This window comes from Lissotriton helveticus, chromosome 12, assembly GCF_964261635.1.
Source record: "Lissotriton helveticus chromosome 12, aLisHel1.1, whole genome shotgun sequence".
NCBI lineage: Eukaryota > Metazoa > Chordata > Amphibia > Caudata > Salamandridae > Lissotriton > Lissotriton helveticus.
In genome coordinates this window covers 217,308,682-217,330,098 of record NC_136073.1, presented here as the reverse complement: position 1 = coordinate 217,330,098, position 21,417 = coordinate 217,308,682, and the positions used below count along the sequence as shown (strand labels likewise).

The 21,417-nt window shown below is 48.7% G+C and overlaps 1 protein-coding gene across 3 annotated transcripts in view; it reads left to right on the top strand.

The window, feature by feature from the left end:
* KIAA0513 (KIAA0513 ortholog) overlaps positions 1-21,417 on the top strand; it is a 472,380-nt gene that overhangs the window by 361,591 nt on the left and 89,372 nt on the right. For all 3 annotated transcript variants that reach the window (XM_078670087.1, XM_078670085.1, XM_078670086.1), the window contains 2 exons: positions 10,716-10,815; positions 12,863-12,936. In XM_078670087.1, coding sequence (XP_078526213.1) covers positions 10,716-10,815; positions 12,863-12,936 — 174 coding nt within the window. The remainder of the gene's footprint in view (positions 1-10,715; positions 10,816-12,862; positions 12,937-21,417) is intronic.

Sequence of the window (21,417 nt, the reverse complement as noted above, 5' to 3'; positions counted from 1 at the left end):
ACCACTCTGCACTCTGCACTACCACTCTGCACTCTGCACTACCACTCTGCACTACCACTCTGCACTACCAATCTGCACTCTGCACTACAACTCTGCACTACCAATCTGCACTCTGCACTACCAATCTGCACTCTGCACTACCAATCTGCACTCTGCACTACCAATCTGCACTCCGCACTACCAATCTGCACTCTGCACTACCAATCTGCACTCTGCACTACCACTCTGCACTCTGCACTACCACTCTGCACTACCACTCTGCACTACCACTCTGCACTACCACTCTGCACTACCACTCTGCACTCTGCACTACCACTCTGCACTACCACTCTGCACTACCACTCTTCACTCTGCACTACCACTCTGCACTACCACTCTGCACTACCACTCTGCACTACCACTCTGCACTACCACTCTGCACTCTGCACTACCACTCTGCACTCTGCACTACCACTCTGCACTACCACTCTGCACTCTGCACTACCACTCTGCACTACCACTCTGCACTACCTCTCTGCACTACCACTCTGCACTCTGCACTACCACTCTGCACTTTGCACTACCACTCTGCACTACCACTCTGCACTTTGCACTACGACTCTGCACTTTGCACTACCACTCCGCACTTTGCACTTGCACTACCACTCTGCACTTTACACTACCACTCTGCACTTTGCACTACCACTCTGCACTACCAATCTGCACTCTGCACTACCAATCTGCACTCAGCACTACCAATCTGCACTCAGCACTACCACTCTCACTCTGCACTACCACTCTGCACAATCCACTCTGCACTTTGCACTACCACTCTGCACTACCACTCTGCACTCTGCACTACCACTCTGCACTACCACTCTGCACTACCACTCTGCACTCTGCACTACCACTCTGCACTACCACTCTGCACTCTGCACTACCACTCTGCACTACCACTCTGCACTCTGCACTACCACTCTGCACTACCACTCTGCACTCTGCACTACCACTCTGCACTACCACTCTGCACTCTGCACTACCACTCTGCACTACCACTCTGCACTACCACTCTGCACTACCACTCTGCACTCTGCACTACCACTCTGCACTACCACTCTGCACTCTGCACTACCACTCTGCACTACCAATCTGCACTCTGCACTACCAATCTGCACTCTGCACTACCACTCTGCACTACCACTCTGCACTACCACTCTGCACTCTGCACTACCACTCTGCACTACCACTCTGCACTCTGCACTACCACTCTGCATTCTGCACTACCACTCTGCACTCTGCACTACCACTCTGCACTACCACTCTGCACTCTGCACTACCACTCTGCACTACCACTCTGCACTACCACTCTGCACTACCACTCTGCACTCTGCACTACCACTCTGCACTCTGCACTACCACTCTGCACTCTGCACTACCACTCTGCATTACCACTCTGCACTACCACTCTGCACTCTGCACTACCACTCTGCACTACCACTCTGCACTCTGCACTACCACTCTGCACTACCACTCTGCACTACCACTCTGCACTCTGCACTACCACTCTGCACTACCACTCTGCACTACCACTCTGCACTACCACTCTGCACTCTGCACTACCACTCTGCACTTTGCACTACCACTCTGCACTACCACTCTGCACTTTGCACTACCACTCTGCACTTTGCACTACCACTCTGCACTACCAATCTGCACTCTGCACTACCAATCTGCACTACCACTCTGCACTACCACTCTGCACTACCACTCTGCACTACCACTCTGCACTACCACTCCGCACTACCACTCTGCACTCTGCACTACCACTCTGCACTACCACTCTGCACTACCACTCTGCACTACCACTCTGCACTACCACTCTGCACTACCACTCTGAACTACCACTCTGCACTACCACTCTGCACTACCACTCTGCACTACCACTCTGCACTACCACTCTGCACTACCACTCTGCACTACCACTCTGCACTATCACTCTGCACTACCACTCTGCACTACCACTCTGCACTCTGCACTACCACTCTGCACTACCACTCTGCACTACCACTCTTCACTCTGCACTACCACTCTGCACTACCACTCTGCACTACCACTCTGCACTACCACTCTGCACTACCACTCTGCACTCTGCACTCTGCACTACCACTCTGCACTCTGCACTACCACTCTGCACTACCACTCTGCACTCTGCACTACCACTCTGCACTACCACTCTGCACTACCTCTCTGCACTACCACTCTGCACTCTGCACTACCACTCTGCACTTTGCACTACCACTCTGCACTACCACTCTGCACTTTGCACTACGACTCTGCACTTTGCACTACCACTCCGCACTTTGCACTTGCACTACCACTCTGCACTTTGCACTACCACTCTGCACTTTGCACTACCACTCTGCACTACCAATCTGCACTCTGCACTACCAATCTGCACTCAGCACTACCAATCTGCACTCAGCACTACCACTCTCACTCTGCACTACCACTCTGCACAATCCACTCTGCACTTTGCACTACCACTCTGCACTACCACTCTGCACTCTGCACTACCACTCTGCACTACCACTCTGCACTCTGCACTACCACTCTGCACTACCACTCTGCACTCTGCACTACCACTCTGCACTACCACTCTGCACTACCACTCTGCACTCTGCACTACCACTCTGCACTACCACTCTGCACTCTGCACTACCACTCTGCACTACCACTCTGCACTCTGCACTACCACTCTGCACTACCACTCTGCACTACCACTCTGCACTACCACTCTGCACTCTGCACTACCACTCTGCACTACCACTCTGCACTCTGCACTACCACTCTGCACTACCACTCTGCACTACCAATCTGCACTCTGCACTACCACTCTGCACTACCACTCTGCACTACCACTCTGCACTACCACTCTGCACTCTGCACTACCACTCTGCACTCTGCACTACCACTCTGCACTCTGCACTACCACTCTGCACTACCACTCTGCACTCTGCACTACCACTCTGCACTACCACTCTGCACTACCACTCTGCACTACCACTCTGCACTCTGCACTACCACTCTGCACTCTGCACTACCACTCTGCACTCTGCACTACCACTCTGCATTACCACTCTGCACTACCACTATGCACTACCACTCTGCACTACCACTCTGCACTCTGCACTACCACTCTGCACTACCACTCTGCACTCTGCACTACCACTCTGCACTACCACTCTGCACTCTGCACTACCACTCTGCACTACCACTCTGCACTACCACTCTGCACTCTGCACTACCACTCTGCACTTTGCACTACCACTCTGCACTACCACTCTGCACTTTGCACTACCACTCTGCACTTTGCACTACCACTCTGCACTACCAATCTGCACTCTGCACTACCAATCTGCACTACCACTCTGCACTACCACTCTGCACTACCACTCTGCACTACCACTCTGCACTACCACTCTGCACTACCACTCCGCACTACCACTCTGCACTCTGCACTACCACTCTGCACTACCACTCTGCACTACCACTCTGCACTCTGCACTACCACTCTGCACTACCACTCTGCACTACCACTCTGCACTCTGCACTACCACTCTGCACTTTGCACTACCACTCTGCACTACCACTCTGCACTTTGCACTACCACTCTGCACTTTGCACTACCACTCTGCACTACCAATCTGCACTCTGCACTACCAATCTGCACTACCACTCTGCACTACCACTCTGCACTACCACTCTGCACTACCACTCTGCACTACCACTCTGCACTCTGCACTACCACTCTGCACTACCACTCTGCACTCTGCACTACCACTCTGCACTACCACTCTGCACTACCATTCTGCACTACCACTCTGCACTACCACTCTGCACTACCACTCTGCACTCTGCACTACCACTCTGCACTACCACTCTGCACTACCACTCTGCACTACCACTCTGCACTACCACTCTGCACTCTGCACTACCACTCTGCACTACCACTCTGCACTCTGCACTACCACTCTGCACTACCACTCTGCACTACCATTCTGCACTACCACTCTGCACTACCACTCTGCACTACCACTCTGCACTCTGCACTACCACTCGCACTCTCAATCTGCACTCTGCACTACCACTCTGCACTCTCACTCTGCAATACCACTCTGCACTCTCACTCTGCAATACCACTCTGCACTACCACTCTGCACTACCACTCTGCACTCTTCACTACCACTCTGCACTCTGCACTACCACTCTGCACTACCACTCTGCACTACCACTCTGCACTCTGCACTACCACTCTGCACTCTGCACTCTGCAATACCACTCTGCACTACCAATCTGCACTCTGGACTACCAATCTGCACTCTGCACTACCAAACTGCACTCTGCACTCTCACTCTGCACTCTGCACTACCACTCTGCACTACCACTCGCACTCTCACTCTGCACTACCACTCTGCACTACCACTCTGCACTCTGCACTACCACTCTGCACTACCACTCTGCACTCTGCACTACCACTCTGCACTACCAATCTGCACTACCAATCCGCACTCTGCACTCTCAATCTGCACTACCACTCGCACTCTCAAACTGCACTCTCACTCTGCACTACCACTCTGCACTACCACTCTGCACTACCACTCTGCACTACCACTCTGCACTCTGCACTACCACACTGCACTACCACTCTGCACTACCACTCTGCACTCTGCACTACCACTCTGCACTCTGCACTACCACTCTGCACTCTGCACTACCACTCTGCACTACCACTCTGCACTACCACTCTGCACTACCACTCTGCACTACCACTCTGCACTCTGCACTACCACTCTGCACTCTGCACTACCACTCTGCACTCTGCACTACCACTCTGCATTACCACTCTGCACTACCACTATGCACTACCACTCTGCACTACCACTCTGCACTCTGCACTACCACTCTGCACTACCACTCTGCACTCTGCACTACCACTCTGCACTACCACTCTGCACTCTGCACTACCACTCTGCACTACCACTCTGCACTACCACTCTGCACTACCACTCTGCACTCTGCACTACCACTCTGCACTTTGCACTACCACTCTGCACTACCACTCTGCACTTTGCACTACCACTCTGCACTTTGCACTACCACTCTGCACTACCAATCTGCACTCTGCACTACCAATCTGCACTACCACTCTGCACTACCACTCTGCACTACCACTCTGCACTACCACTCCGCACTACCACTCTGCACTCTGCACTACCACTCTGCACTACCACTCTGCACTACCACTCTGCACTACCACTCTGCACTACCACTCTGCACTACCACTCTGCACTACCACTCTGAACTACCACTCTGCACTACCACTCTGCACTACCACTCTGCACTACCACTCTGCACTACCACTCTGCACTACCACTCTGCACTATCACTCTGCACTACCACTCTGCACTACCACTCTGCACTCTGCACTACCACTCTGCACTACCACTCTGCACTACCACTCTTCACTCTGCACTACCACTCTGCACTACCACTCTGCACTACCACTCTGCACTACCACTCTGCACTACCACTCTGCACTCTGCACTCTGCACTACCACTCTGCACTCTGCACTACCACTCTGCACTACCACTCTGCACTCTGCACTACCACTCTGCACTACCACTCTGCACTACCTCTCTGCACTACCACTCTGCACTCTGCACTACCACTCTGCACTTTGCACTACCACTCTGCACTACCACTCTGCACTTTGCACTACGACTCTGCACTTTGCACTACCACTCCGCACTTTGCACTTGCACTACCACTCTGCACTTTGCACTACCACTCTGCACTTTGCACTACCACTCTGCACTACCAATCTGCACTCTGCACTACCAATCTGCACTCAGCACTACCAATCTGCACTCAGCACTACCACTCTCACTCTGCACTACCACTCTGCACAATCCACTCTGCACTTTGCACTACCACTCTGCACTACCACTCTGCACTCTGCACTACCACTCTGCACTACCACTCTGCACTCTGCACTACCACTCTGCACTACCACTCTGCACTCTGCACTACCACTCTGCACTACCACTCTGCACTACCACTCTGCACTCTGCACTACCACTCTGCACTACCACTCTGCACTCTGCACTACCACTCTGCACTACCACTCTGCACTCTGCACTACCACTCTGCACTACCACTCTGCACTACCACTCTGCACTACCACTCTGCACTCTGCACTACCACTCTGCACTACCACTCTGCACTCTGCACTACCACTCTGCACTACCACTCTGCACTACCAATCTGCACTCTGCACTACCACTCTGCACTACCACTCTGCACTACCACTCTGCACTACCACTCTGCACTCTGCACTACCACTCTGCACTCTGCACTACCACTCTGCACTCTGCACTACCACTCTGCACTACCACTCTGCACTCTGCACTACCACTCTGCACTACCACTCTGCACTACCACTCTGCACTACCACTCTGCACTCTGCACTACCACTCTGCACTCTGCACTACCACTCTGCACTCTGCACTACCACTCTGCATTACCACTCTGCACTACCACTATGCACTACCACTCTGCACTACCACTCTGCACTCTGCACTACCACTCTGCACTACCACTCTGCACTCTGCACTACCACTCTGCACTACCACTCTGCACTCTGCACTACCACTCTGCACTACCACTCTGCACTACCACTCTGCACTCTGCACTACCACTCTGCACTTTGCACTACCACTCTGCACTACCACTCTGCACTTTGCACTACCACTCTGCACTTTGCACTACCACTCTGCACTACCAATCTGCACTCTGCACTACCAATCTGCACTACCACTCTGCACTACCACTCTGCACTACCACTCTGCACTACCACTCTGCACTACCACTCTGCACTACCACTCCGCACTACCACTCTGCACTCTGCACTACCACTCTGCACTACCACTCTGCACTACCACTCTGCACTCTGCACTACCACTCTGCACTACCACTCTGCACTACCACTCTGCACTCTGCACTACCACTCTGCACTTTGCACTACCACTCTGCACTACCACTCTGCACTTTGCACTACCACTCTGCACTTTGCACTACCACTCTGCACTACCAATCTGCACTCTGCACTACCAATCTGCACTACCACTCTGCACTACCACTCTGCACTACCACTCTGCACTACCACTCTGCACTACCACTCTGCACTCTGCACTACCACTCTGCACTACCACTCTGCACTCTGCACTACCACTCTGCACTACCACTCTGCACTACCATTCTGCACTACCACTCTGCACTACCACTCTGCACTACCACTCTGCACTCTGCACTACCACTCTGCACTACCACTCTGCACTACCACTCTGCACTACCACTCTGCACTACCACTCTGCACTCTGCACTACCACTCTGCACTACCACTCTGCACTCTGCACTACCACTCTGCACTACCACTCTGCACTACCATTCTGCACTACCACTCTGCACTACCACTCTGCACTACCACTCTGCACTCTGCACTACCACTCGCACTCTCAATCTGCACTCTGCACTACCACTCTGCACTCTCACTCTGCAATACCACTCTGCACTCTCACTCTGCAATACCACTCTGCACTACCACTCTGCACTACCACTCTGCACTCTTCACTACCACTCTGCACTCTGCACTACCACTCTGCACTACCACTCTGCACTACCACTCTGCACTCTGCACTACCACTCTGCACTCTGCACTCTGCAATACCACTCTGCACTACCAATCTGCACTCTGGACTACCAATCTGCACTCTGCACTACCAAACTGCACTCTGCACTCTCACTCTGCACTACCACTCTGCACTACCACTCTGCACTACCACTCGCACTCTCACTCTGCACTACCACTCTGCACTACCACTCTGCACTCTGCACTACCACTCTGCACTACCACTCTGCACTCTGCACTACCACTCTGCACTACCAATCTGCACTACCAATCCGCACTCTGCACTCTCAATCTGCACTACCACTCGCACTCTCAAACTGCACTCTCACTCTGCACTACCACTCTGCACTACCACTCTGCACTACCACTCTGCACTCTGCACTACCACACTGCACTACCACTCTGCACTACCACTCTGCACTCTGCACTACCACTCTGCACTCTGCACTACCACTCTGCACTCTGCACTACCACTCTGCACTACCACTCTGCACTACCACTCTGCACTCTGCACTACCACTCTGCACTACCACTCTGCACTACCACTCTGCACTACCGCTCTGCACTACCACTCTGCACTCTGCACTACCACTCTGCACTCTCCACTACCACTCTGCACTACCACTCTGCACTCTGCACTACCACTCTGCACTCTCAAACTGCACTCTGCACTACCACTCTGCACTACCACTCTGCACTACCACTCTGCACTCTTCACTACCACTCTGCACTCTGCACTACCACTCTGCACTACCACTCTGCACTCTGCAATACCACTCTGCACTACCAATCTGCACTCTGCACCACCAATCTGCACTCTGCACTACCAAACTGCACTCTGCACTCTCACTCTGCACTCTGCACTACCACTCTGCACTACCACTCGCACTCTCACTCTGCACTACCACTCTGCACTACCACTCTGCACTCTGCACTACCACTCTGCACTACCACTCTGCACTCTGCACTACCACTCTGCACTACCAATCTGCACTACCAATCTGCACTCTGCACTCTCAATCTGCACTACCACTCGCACTCTCACTCTGCACTCTCACTCTGCACTACCACTCTGCACTACCACTCTGCACTACCACTCTGCACTCTGCACTACCACACTGCACTCTGCACTACCACTCTGCACTACCACTCTGCACTACCACTCTGCACTCTGCACTACCACTCTGCACTCTGCACTACCACTCTGCACTCTGCACTACCACTCTGCACTACCACTCTGCACTACCACTCTGCACTCTGCACTACCACTCTGCACTACCACTCTGCACTCTGCACTACCAATCTGCACTACCACTCTGCACTCTGCACTACCACTCTGCACTACCACTCTGCACTACCGCTCTGCACTACCACTCTGCACTACCACTCTGCACTCTGCACTACCAAACTGCACTACCACTCTGCACTACCACTCTGCACTACCACTCTGCACTACCACTCTGCACTCTGCTCTACCAATCTGCACTCGCCACGGTGGACTCGTGGAAAATTAATGAAGTGACCTAGAGGGTGAGGATGGGATACTCCGCTACCATCGAGTTCGTAGAAGAACAAGATTACATACGAAAAACAAGCAGCACAGAAAGCATCACTTTCGCGATCGCAATTGTTTAAACAAGCAGCACAGAAAGCATCACTTTTGCGATCGCAATTGTTTAAACAAACAGCACAGAAAGAGATCACTTTCGCGATCGCAATTGTTTAAAAAAACAAGATCTGATGCATGTGATTCTCTACATTGCTGGCCGGCTGTTAATGCGCGCACACAGAGCTGAAGGGAAAAAAAACACAGCAGTGCACACGCTCCCAGCACCATCTGCCTTCAATTACCGGCACCTCGGACAGCTGGTAATTGAGGATTTATGTATTCTTCTGCGCGTATCCGAACACTTTATGCAGGAAGTGGACATTGACAAATTCCTAAGTCCTTTGGCGTGCTGCCTTACTTAAACACAGCCTTGCCTGGACCAATTACCATGCACATGGCAAAATACCACACGCAAAAACCGCGCGCTTTCTGGAATGTGGCAGCCCGGACCCCTTTCAGAATTCTTTTTTTTTTTTATTACATAAGAGCTCGGAAGCCCCGCCCCACTTCGTGGTGACGTAGGCCCGAGCCCTAAAAAATGTTGCACGTCCGCATATTTTTTCCCCCTTTTGCACTAAAATTGGCCCGGTGTGCTGAATAATTATAGGTGCCCTGAATAAGACCCGGTGGACCATGCTGGGAAGTTCCCTACCCGCATGATGGTCGCCACATATAGGCAGTATGTCGTGCTGTTGCGTCATGTTGCGGGTTGGTAAGATTTCACCTTTCCTGGCAGAGGACGCCATTATCTGACATGCTCATGTTTTGCAGGAAGGACGTCCTTAATATGCAGTAATGTTGATTGAAAGAGTTGCATTTCATTGTCAACAGTGGAAAAAAGTAGAGCAAAAATATTCAGCCCATTGTGTCAATCTCTCCTCTTCCCCTTTAAAACATATTGTTCTTTTTCTAGTTGAATCAGACAGGGTATTAGATCAGGAAATTGCATCTCCTTGTATAAATGATATCAATGACTCATTTGCTGGTGCCTAGGGCTTGCCTTTGCCAGGAAGCAGTGAAATCTGTCTTGGCAGCCAGCATGTCTGTTTGTTTTCTATCCATTACAATATTTCATGATGTAGTCCCAGAGGTGTCACATCCCCTCTTACCAGCTGAACGCGGAGCTCATGCAAATGAAATTTCTTCCAAAAAAAGCAAACCCGTTACTAAACGTGTGCAAAGTGGAGATATTTACAGTGGTAGTAAATATAGCAAACAGACATGTATACTTCCACAAGAAATAGCCATGGTACCATCAGTCTTCTTTTTCAACCATCCCTGTTTGATTCTATAGTGCACATGCAAAGGATTTAAAATCTTTTTTTTCCTCCAAAATGATTTACTGATCCTATCTCTATGTCTTGTGTGTTTTCCTGCAGAGAGGACATGGATCAGGAGGAAAAAGCCAAGTTTGGGGAACTTTGCAGCGGGGAAAATGGGAAAGGCCGAGAGTGGTTTGCCAGATATGTGAGTGCCCAGGTAAGCACACAAAGCAGAATATTTTTGTTACACAAAATGCTGCTACAGCATGTTGCTGTAAATGTATCTTTGCATCAATCTTGGGTGTGAATGCACATTTTTATGTTAAAAAGCAGAACTGTGGGTGATGCAAACAGCCTCTTGCACTCGTGTTGTTCCCCTGCTCCCACTATAGGATTTTTCCTGATAACAATCCTAATTATGCGACACGGTGTAATGGTGTAATGTAATCATTGTGTGGAAGAGTAGTAACACGAACTTTTAGAAATGGACAACCCAGGTCTACGTGAAACGTAACCAGTTAATTATCTGTTTGACTTTACAGAGTTTTGTTAGCAGAAGCGAACATACCCTTCCTCCCCTCATAACCTCCCAATAACCTCCTAATAAGGATACTCCAATCTGTTAAAATATATCTTTCGATTTAAGGATTCATTCTTGGTAGTGACAGTCTTTCTTGCTCGTGAGGTCAACAAAATAATTGTGAATAAGTTTGAAACAACAAAATCTATCTGCCTCTTCTGTCAATTTATTATGTATGATGTGCTATGTCAGTGTGTTAATTATAGGGGTTACTAACTAGTTTTTCTTGTAAACAGGCATGTGGAAAGCAGGGTACATATTTTCTGTTAATTGCTCCTTTTGATTGTATTTTGCGTTCATTCTTTTTTTGTCTCCTTTTTCCAAAGGAATTAAAAAGTTTTAAAAATAACACCTATTCTAAATGTTTCCACTTAATATGATCAGGTTCCTTTTTACCAATGGTACTATTTATAGGCTTTCTGCAACAAAAGAGAGTTGTTTCTGAAAAATAAATGACGTTTTAGAAACACTCCTAACAGTATTTTGTGGGGAAAAAACATTAAAAACTGCATTGTCCCCTGGTGTTGTTTGATATTGTTTGAAAAATAGCGGGAGAATGTGCACTGGAGAGATAGTTATAGTCCGGCTTGACAGCACAGCGGGCACCATACAATTATGTGAGTATCACAAGGTGAAGGGATTTGGTTCCGCCCACATGTTGAGAGTCAGGAGTACCTGTTTTGATTGGGCAGAAGTTGTGTGCTTCCACAAAAAAGTGCTTGCCCATCACACAGCTGTTACCATTTTGTTTATGTATCCAGCTGCCTGAGCTTAAATCTGCAGGAGTTTTCTCAGGCAGCAGCACAGATGGACAAAGGCAGTCAACGCACTTGGGTTTTTAGGCCCGGCTTAACCTTGCACTTATAAGCCAGACCTAATTGCATTGTGAATGCTTGTTTTTCGTTTTTTTGATTGTCCTTAAATGAGAGTTGAGATTAAAAACGTGTGGAGTAATGTGCCCTGTCTTTCAGGAGTCTAGAGGCAGATTGTTTCTGTTAACCTGATGGTGGTATTCTGGCAGTGGCGGCTCCTCCTCTATGGCAGAGGCACGTCACCCCTTTGCTTTCAAGCAGTGTGAGAAGTAGAAACATAAAATGATAATAACTTTGAGTTATTATCATTTTATGCTTTGTGCTGCTTTGCGGGTGGGCGGGGCTGCTCTGCTCTTGGAGCAGGGCAGGAGAGGAGTGGTTTGCCCACTCCTATGTGCACATGACTGTTTGGCCATCCCTCTCGGGCCACTCAAAATAGTCATGTGCTCTTTCTCCGTTCTCCATGCAGGCTGTATTACAGCCTGAATGGAGAAAATGCCCAGACCCCCTTTCCCTGGCTGAGTGTCCAACCATGATGCCCAGACCAATCACAACGCTACATGGCAGCGTTGTGATTAGCGTTGTGATTGGTCAGCTGGGCCAGGCTGTGCTTCCTGTTCCTCGAGTTCGACGCGGAGAGCAGAAGCAGAGAGGTGGGATCCGGCGGCAAGGTAAGTTTATTTTTTGTTTTTATATTTCGAACTCCTGCCCCCGTAACCACCCCTGCCCCGCCACCCGCGAGCCATGCCGGCCGCCACTGTCTTCTGGGCATGTGTGCTGAGTCTAGAGAGAGAATAACTAGATAGGCTGTGGCCTAAAAGGAGGGAAATAATGTCACATATTAAATGTGAGCTTCTTTTTTTCCTCCACAGCGTTGCAACTCTAAATGCGTCTCAGAGCAAACCTTCTATCGGCTGGTCCAGTCCTTCGCTGTTGTTCTTTTTGAGTAAGTAACAAGGTTTTTGTACTTAGGGAGTGTGAAAAGCTGTGAATGTCTCCTATTTATTGCCTCTGCTTTTTTCTCTTTTGGGATTGCTTGGATGAAATATGCATTCCTAGACTCTATTGAGAGTTATGGGACCTGGTTGTCATGGTAATAAAGAATAACTTCATGTGCTTCTTCATGGGAGGAGTATGCCTGCTCTTGCAAGTTCACTGTGGTTTTTTTCAAAGCACTCTGAAGTTTGCAGTATTTTATTGTATTTCTGTCTTGAGTAAAACTTACTGTAGTCTTAATTAGTGGTGGGCGTAACTGCATTAGTACGGTTAAAAATAAACAATCAAGACATACATTGTCACCAAGAAACATAAACTTGCAATTTAACAAGGCAAGAGGGAGGAATACAGATGGTTCAAGAAGCATTGGAAAGAGTGTTTTTGGCCAAAATGAATTGAAATGAATGTAGAATAGATGCTTTTAAAATATGTTTTGAATTATAGGAAGTTGAGTTTGCAGAAGGGTTCCAAAGTCTTCTGGAACCACAAGTGAAGGAATCATTCAAAGCCAATGATGGTTTGAATTTTTGCCATTTCCAACACAAGTCTATTTTTTTGTCCCAGGCCTTGTTGTCTTTTAGACATCGTTAAAAGTGGGGAGGGGTAAGGTAGCGTCTGAAATTGAAGGGCTTTTTAGGTCTCGTGACCTACAATGCGCGCAAGCGCATTGAGGGATCGAGAATTTAAGTGCTCGAAATCCTCGTCAAACTAAGGGCTTCTTGCACTTCGGTTTTCTTACAGTTCACGTGAATGACGTGAACAAACAAGCACGCGCATTCACGGCCGCACAGCACATCAAAGGGCTTCGCCCAGCGTGCGCTCTGCGGCTTCTCCTCCCCTAAGGCTTCTCCTCTCCAAATTAATCATGGTTGGCCGGCCGGCCGGCAGGCCGGCCCTCACACACCATCCCCCTCCGCTCTCTCCCCCACGGATTGCTATTTCTTTTTGCCCTTGTTGTCTCCTCAGTTCTTCTTTTTTTTATACATTCAGTTTCCCCGTGTTACCTAACTAGTCTGCTCAGTCATTCAAACGGAATGTGTTTCCGAGCCAACATAAGTGCTGTTACCACACTCCGAACTCTTAGTCTTCAAATATACGCACAATTTATCTTCTACATCTTGATCTCTACATCTTAAAGCTTCTAGCGAGAATTCCCATTAGAAGTACATCTGTTATGACAGCATAAACAACACACTTCAGCCCGATGCAGTAACTATCGAGTGAAAACGTATTTGGCTCCTGACGACCATCTCAAGTGAATTATCAGCACAGACCACTGCTGTTCTTTAATCTCCTCGCTCAATCTCTCTCCCTCCCCAGCCAGCTTCCCCCAGGCCCCTGCTGCTTCACACCCTCATTGCAGCTCGGCCCCCTCCCATGCCCGCCGTGTTGCATTTCCCCTCCCCCCTCCCCTTCTCTGCCTTCCCTCCGTCTTGTTCACATTGCAGCTTAATTCATATGGGAAACGAAAAATAAAGCGACCATTACCAAATAACATTAAGTCATGAGAACTGCATTAGCCCAACAATACAGTTTGTATTAAATACACCAATTGCCAAGAAGTGAATCATCGAACGAACCAGTGAAACATTTCTCATCAGCCGGATCGGTTGCCACAGTAGGAATGTAAAAATATGAGGGCCAATGTTAACTGCTGCATGATGTAGTGTAGCCCTCATGTTCCACATAGCACTTGGCAAGCGCGGCGCTTCACGTGCTTGTAGTTACGGCTCATTTCATGGAAACAGAACCTAAGACCACAGGGCCTGAATTATTGATACAAAATTAAAGCTTCTAGCGAGAATTCCCATTAGAAGTACATCTGTTATGACAGCATAAACAACACACTTCAGCCCAATGCAGTAACTTTCGAGTGAAAACGTATTTGGCTCCTGACGACCATCTCAAGTGAATTATTAGCACAGACCACTGCTGTTCTTCAATCTCCTCGCTCAATGTCTCTCTCTAAATCCATTCACCCTCTCTTATTTTCCCTCTCTCTACCTCCCTCTCTTCCGACTAGAAGCACCCCTGCGCCTGCTGCAATTATCATCGGGGAGCTGGGGGCGGGTAGCTAGAGACAAGGGGACCTTCTTCTGTTTGCACACAGTTCTTGTTGTTCCTTCGCACTTTTTTCGTCAAATAAGCGGTTTGTGGCCACCCCATTCCTAACTCTTAATCTTTGACAGCCTTCCCTCCTTCCAAATATTTGTTTTAATTATAACTTCCTGCCAATACAGCGCAAGTGTTCGGAAATAGAAAACACTGTGAAATATGCAATGACACAGCCCAATAAGAGCTTGCAAAGAAAACTGCTGTTTCTGCCTATTCCAGCCGGAAAGGAGTTTATACAGCGAAGACGAGCGAGTAGGCAGGATTCCGCGGTGTACAATATCTGGCATAAAAGCGGCAGTCATGCGCGGGCGTCGGCGCGTGGTGAGGCAGCAGACAGGACAGTCCCCGGCCTTCCTTGAGCGCGAGGTGATGTGCAGGCGCTCGCGCAGCGCCTCAGCGAGCCACCAGCTGACTGACAAACTGGCTGACGGCGCGACAGTGCCGGGGAGGGGGCACCGCACACACTCCGAGGGACTGCGGACATCCGCTCTGCGCCGGCATTGGCAGTGCAATCTCTGTCACAAATTCCTGCAGACTCATGACAGTTCTATTACAGTACGGGGCCCGCAGCTCGAAAATATATTATAGCACTGAAAGAGGAGGTTATAGTTTACTAGATGTAATAATATGAATATTTAAATATGCACTGTTCAATTCATTACATTTTTTATGTTGATTTTGCTGGTATTGCGCATACTGAAGAATTAAATTGGTGCTCTGGAAGGGGCACAAAAATGGTATAAACTTCGAATGCAGTCACCGGAAATATAGCCGGACTGAACAGTACAAGCTGATAGGAGAGGCCGGTAATGCGACAAGTAAATAAGAGCTTGCATAACTGTCGAGGGGGTCTACAGAGTTACAAAGGTCAGGACCCCGTCCATGAGCTGCAATAGCTAAGAGGATTCATATGTAGTGCCCCTAAGACACTCCCTGAGCAAATCACACTAACAGAAGTGGCATGCATTAAGTATAATAATATAGACAAAATAGGACGGCCATAAAAGAGGTGAAACATGGGCCTGCAGAAGAAAGGGACGAGTATCTTCAGTAATACCAGTGGAACTGTTTCCCATATGAAATAAAAGACAATCATTTGCAATGCAATATGTCTCGCATTTAAGTGAGTTTGAGCTATGGTCATTGTAAATGACAATGCCTTTATTTATGTTTTGGTTTTTAAAACAAAAATAAAAGGCATTGTTATTTGCAATTGTAATAGCTCCAACTTTCCTACTGCGAGACCTATTTGCAACGCCAGTGCTTGTTAAATAGGGCACCCAATGTTAAATGTAATTCTGTTTTCATCTGGGGGCCAGTGAACGTCTTTCAGAACTGATGGCGTGGTTGAATTACCTCTTCATGTATACAAAATGAGCAGTAGCCCGTGGATGGCTTTGATTGGGCTCAGAGATGATTGTGGTTGGCCGGCCAGTAGAACAATGCCACCTTGAGGTGTGATCTATTCAGAGTGTGGGCTGTTGCCCTGGGTAGATCCTGGAAAAAGAAACTCTTGATTAATCTTGAAAGAAGTTGTTAGACTTTTTTTATTGTACATTTATTTATCCACATGTTACACTGTACAAAACATAACAATTTCATTGGTGCAGTCAAGTAGCATACAGTACAATTATTCTTTTTTTCATCTTTTCAACGTACCGAAGTTTAGACTTTCCAGAATGGGCGGTGGTTCCTTTGCGAACTTAGGACCCAGACTGTGGAACTCACTTCCCTTGGCCATTCAGACGGAAAACTGTCACATGCGATTTCGCAGAGCGGTGTAAACCTGGCTTTTTGATCTCTAACTTTTTTGCCTGGTGTCTTGTGTATCTGCCTCTCAGCGCCGGGAAACCCTTATGGGTAGCTGTCGCACTCAATAAATTTAATTAATAAATAATAATAATAAATAAGAACCAGTATCCCCTCCCGTCCAGACAGGCCATATTTCGACTATCTACTCACCTAACTCTCTGACCCTTTCCCCATTGCATCCTTCACTGAGAATAATCAGTGGGGGTCTACTATTCTCAGAACCATTTACCCCTACGTTGTTATGTCCTCTCCCGCACGCTCATCTCTGCGGGTGCACTTAATGTGCTGCTCATTCGCCACCAAACACTCCAGTAAGGCCTGCCTCCAGACTGACCGCTCTGGCGGCCGGGGCTCCCACCACCCAACACCACCCCTGGCGCAACTATGCGGGCTGGCATCTTTGGTACCCTACTCCCCTGTGGTATCACTCTCATTAGACACACTTTCACCGTTCGTGGCAGCAAAACTCCGGTTATATGTGTCAAAGTACTAACCACACTGATCCAAAAGCCGCCCTCAATCCCAGGTCATTTTCAAAATCCAGTTGATGGCTGACCACATCTTCTACATCTGGAAGACAAGCCTGGGTATATTTTAGAGTCTGAGAGGGGTCATATAGGTTTGATGCATCTATTTAAGTTATATAAGTTTAAAGCAGGCGTTGGGTGACACAAATCGGATCTGTTCACAGACATTTTGTGACTCTGAATTCATCCGGTTCTCCCCGCAGTCCACCCTCCATCTATCCCATATAGGCCCCCACCCGCCAGCAGGGCCACACAGGTGTGTGATGAGGTGCTGGCAGCCGACCAGGTATCCCAGTCTCAGTAATACCTCATGCTCCCTTAGTTTGTTTGGAAACATGATCAGGGTACCCCAGGGTGTATGTGCCAGGCAGGCCTACTGCAAGAATAATGTTGGCCAATTCCAAAGTGCTCCTGGGCTTGGCATTTATTGACAAATAAGTCTCTTACCATCTCACACTCCCTCCGCCATCACAGCTTAAAGGTAGCAAAGATATTTTGCAGCGGGCAGAAAATGGTTGGGGTACCCCCATGGGCAAGTCCTCGGCATAGGTCGCCCTTTGTAAGACCACCATCAATTCTATGTGCCACACTCTACCTATCAGGTGCAGCGAGTAGGGGTGGGAGCGTCTGGGAACATATTTCCCATCATAGGATTCACTTGAAGTGTGCTGGAGTCATAGGTTCCCACAAGGAGGGTCTTTTCCCAGTTCATCTCTTCATCCAACCACTTTACTGCATGCTCAATTTGTGATGCCACATAATATAGAAAAGGGTCTGGTAGACCAAGACCCGCACTCCGCCAAGGGAGCTTGAGCGTGTCCAGTTTGACAAACTTCTACCACCCACTCACACCAGGAGGCCCAATAATCTGTCCAGTTGTACGAAAGTCACAGGAGGAATTGTGCACATTTCGTTCTGCAGCACGTACATATAATGCAGCAGGAAAAACATTTTCCCCAAAGAAATGCCTCCCTTCACACAGAGTATAAGGACCTTCCAGAACTGAGAGAACTCCTCCACCACCCTTTCAACATTGAGTGCTTTTTAGGCTTTCAGGTCCCGCACCTCCCAGATCCCCAAATGTCGGAAAGCCTACAATATCCAGGATAGTCCCAGGCTCAGAGGAAGTTCTGAGTCTCCCTGCGCCAGTCCCGTCAGAGTAAACCGCTTCTACTTTGCCCATTTCGTGTGCAGCCCCGAGCATGCTGCACATTTGCTCAGTTTCTCCACCAACAGTAGGACTGACCATTCTGGGTCCCGTAAATAAGTCAGCGATGTACAGGGATACCACATGCAGGCTGCCACCCAAATTGGCCATCAAGAGCCAAGACCGGCACTGAGCACACTCGTCCCTACCTAGTGACCAGGGGTAAAAAAATAGTCCCCCTGTAATAAACTGAGACACAGGACGCGAGTATAAGAGTTTAATCCAGTTAATGTATTTAGGGCCAAATATCATGTGCTGCATAATTGCCCACGGGTAGTGCCACTTCACGGTATCAAACTCCCTCTCTATATCCAGGGACCTCGACGCCGGATTAGGAGGTTAGTCAAGTCTTCCAGATAATCGCTGAATTCTATATCCTCCAGCCCCTCTGTGTGGCGTCTCCAAAGTAGAACTTTCAATCTCATCCATTATATCGAGCCTACTGTGAACCCCATATACAGGAAAGCAATAGGAAAACTCCCTGTCATTTGAGTGATGGTGACTTCAGATCTCAATGAGGTTCAGTCTCTCAATCGCCTCTCACAGGGAGGTCTCCATTTGGGATTTATGGCCCTGCATAGGGGAAGCCCTGTGAAGGCACCAATCCCACACCCATGCTCACACCAAACCGATATGGAGATACGGGTCACTAACTTCTGAATTCCATGGTAGAACTTTGTCATCAGTGTTAGGTTCATAGGTATTTACTCTACAGGTGTCTACTCCATCCAGTACGCCTACAACGTTTATGTACTTTCCCTGAGGGACTGAGTGCACCTCCCGCTAAAGGAAGGGACCCTCTGCTGCAATTCAGGTCACTACCCCACTGACATAATTTGAATATGTGGCTGTGTAAAGGTTTCTTCACTGCCTTCCCAAGCTCTTAACCTCAGCTCGCAGTAGGCGTGACTCCTGGAGGAGTGCCACCTTCTCTGTATACCTCCCCAAATAAGTACGCGTGGTACCTCTTCATACAATTGTGCAGGCCCTGTACATTCCATGTTACAGCTTTTTTTGTTTATCTTACACCAGTTTTATGCAACACTTTCAGCCGTGCACAACCTTGTCTGGAGTGTCAAAAAAGTGGGCTTAACCCTGAAAGATCACTTTGAGGTGGTCTGCCCCGTGCCAGGCCAAGCACATTTATCGGAGGTTCAGTGCTCGAAGCTTGGTTATCACTTCCGTGTAGAACTTGTGCTGCTTTTGTACTCTCCTTGTGTAAACTCAGTAGATGGAGATAGCATTGTTCTCAAAGGCCAAGTGGCCAGCCTTCCTGGCTGCCTATAGTATGCAGTCATGATCGCTATAATTGAGGAGCCCAGCAATTAGGACCATAGGAGATGGGCCTGGTGGCAGCAGTGGGGTCAGGGTTCCATGGACTCGCTCCTGGGTAAACATTGCAGATAAATCCTTTGGATTCAGCACATTGTGAATTCAACCCCCTCTGGTGTGTCTCTGGGAAACCCAGGAATCTCAAGTTATTTCTGCTGGATCGGTTTTACGCATCTTCAGTCCTTTCATCCAGTTGAGCAACCCTTGAGCACAGAGAGGTCACCTGAGACTTTAGCGCCTGTATTTCAGTTTGTAGATCCAACACAGAGCTCTCCACTGTGTTCAGCCTCTCAGCCACTTTGTGGAGGACCGTTTGTACTAAGTTCACATCAATTGTGATTTCTGCAATCCTTCCTTTCAGGGCCTCTTGACAGCTCCCTAGTGCTGCTAGGATGTCTGCCCTAGAAGGCTCCCCAGAGGCATCACCTGCTTTGACACCCTAGGTTCAAGTTATGCGGTGGGGACTTGTCCTTGCGAATGTTTACTCCAGAAGCTGGTGGGGACCCCCTGTTAGTACGTTACTCTGCATTCTGTACTGGGACCACTCCTCCAGCCTTCTCCCCCGCACAGGTTTGGTCTCTCTGGGGAAGTCTGCCAGGGGCGCAAGCGCTGTTAACTCGGGTGGGGGCACTTATGTTTTCCTGGACTACCACGCCCACTGTGGTCCCTCCAATGCGTTTATCTCTGCCACCGTACCCACTGCAGCCCCACAGCAGTGTCCTTAGTCCTGAAGCCCAGCTCCACCATATTTATCATCAGTTTTAGTGGTAAGCAAATGGTACCATAGTGACCGAGGAGAATGTCTGAGGTGCCCGTATCACAGGCGTCGGTCCATCATTTACAGATTGCTGAAAATGCTATTTAGATTTGCAAGTGTAAAGGAAGATGAAGATGAATGGTGCCTTGTTATAAAAGAAACAGATGTTCCAGACGCAGCAAAAACTGTCTTGGTGAGTGGATGCAACTTAGTAAAGGTAAAAGTCTGGGATTTAATAAGGTTGGGGGTGAATTTTAATTTAAGTGTTGTTCTCCGGTAAGGAGGGGCTATGGAGCAAGCCTTAAATATGGATGTGAGAGTTTGTGAGTTAGGTGCGGCAACGAATGGTGAAAAATCCTAATGACTACACTGTGCATCGCAGAGCAAGAGGACCAGTGAAGATTCTCCTTGAAATTTCTCCTTATGTTTCAAACTGAATCAGTTTGATTTCAGTCTTGTCAACATGATGAGATCTTTTGCTTATGTTCCATGAGATATTTTAACGCCACATTTCTATTTACTAGATTTGGTCTTGTTCACAACTTCCACCACAAGGAACAAGATGCCAAGTTTGGGAAGTACATTGTTGGCATTCAGTTCCTGCTTTCATCCTTTTATTGCACTCTTGAGCTGGGCTGCTTCGATGGATAATGCATCACCAGTTTGTTTTCTGTCACTCAC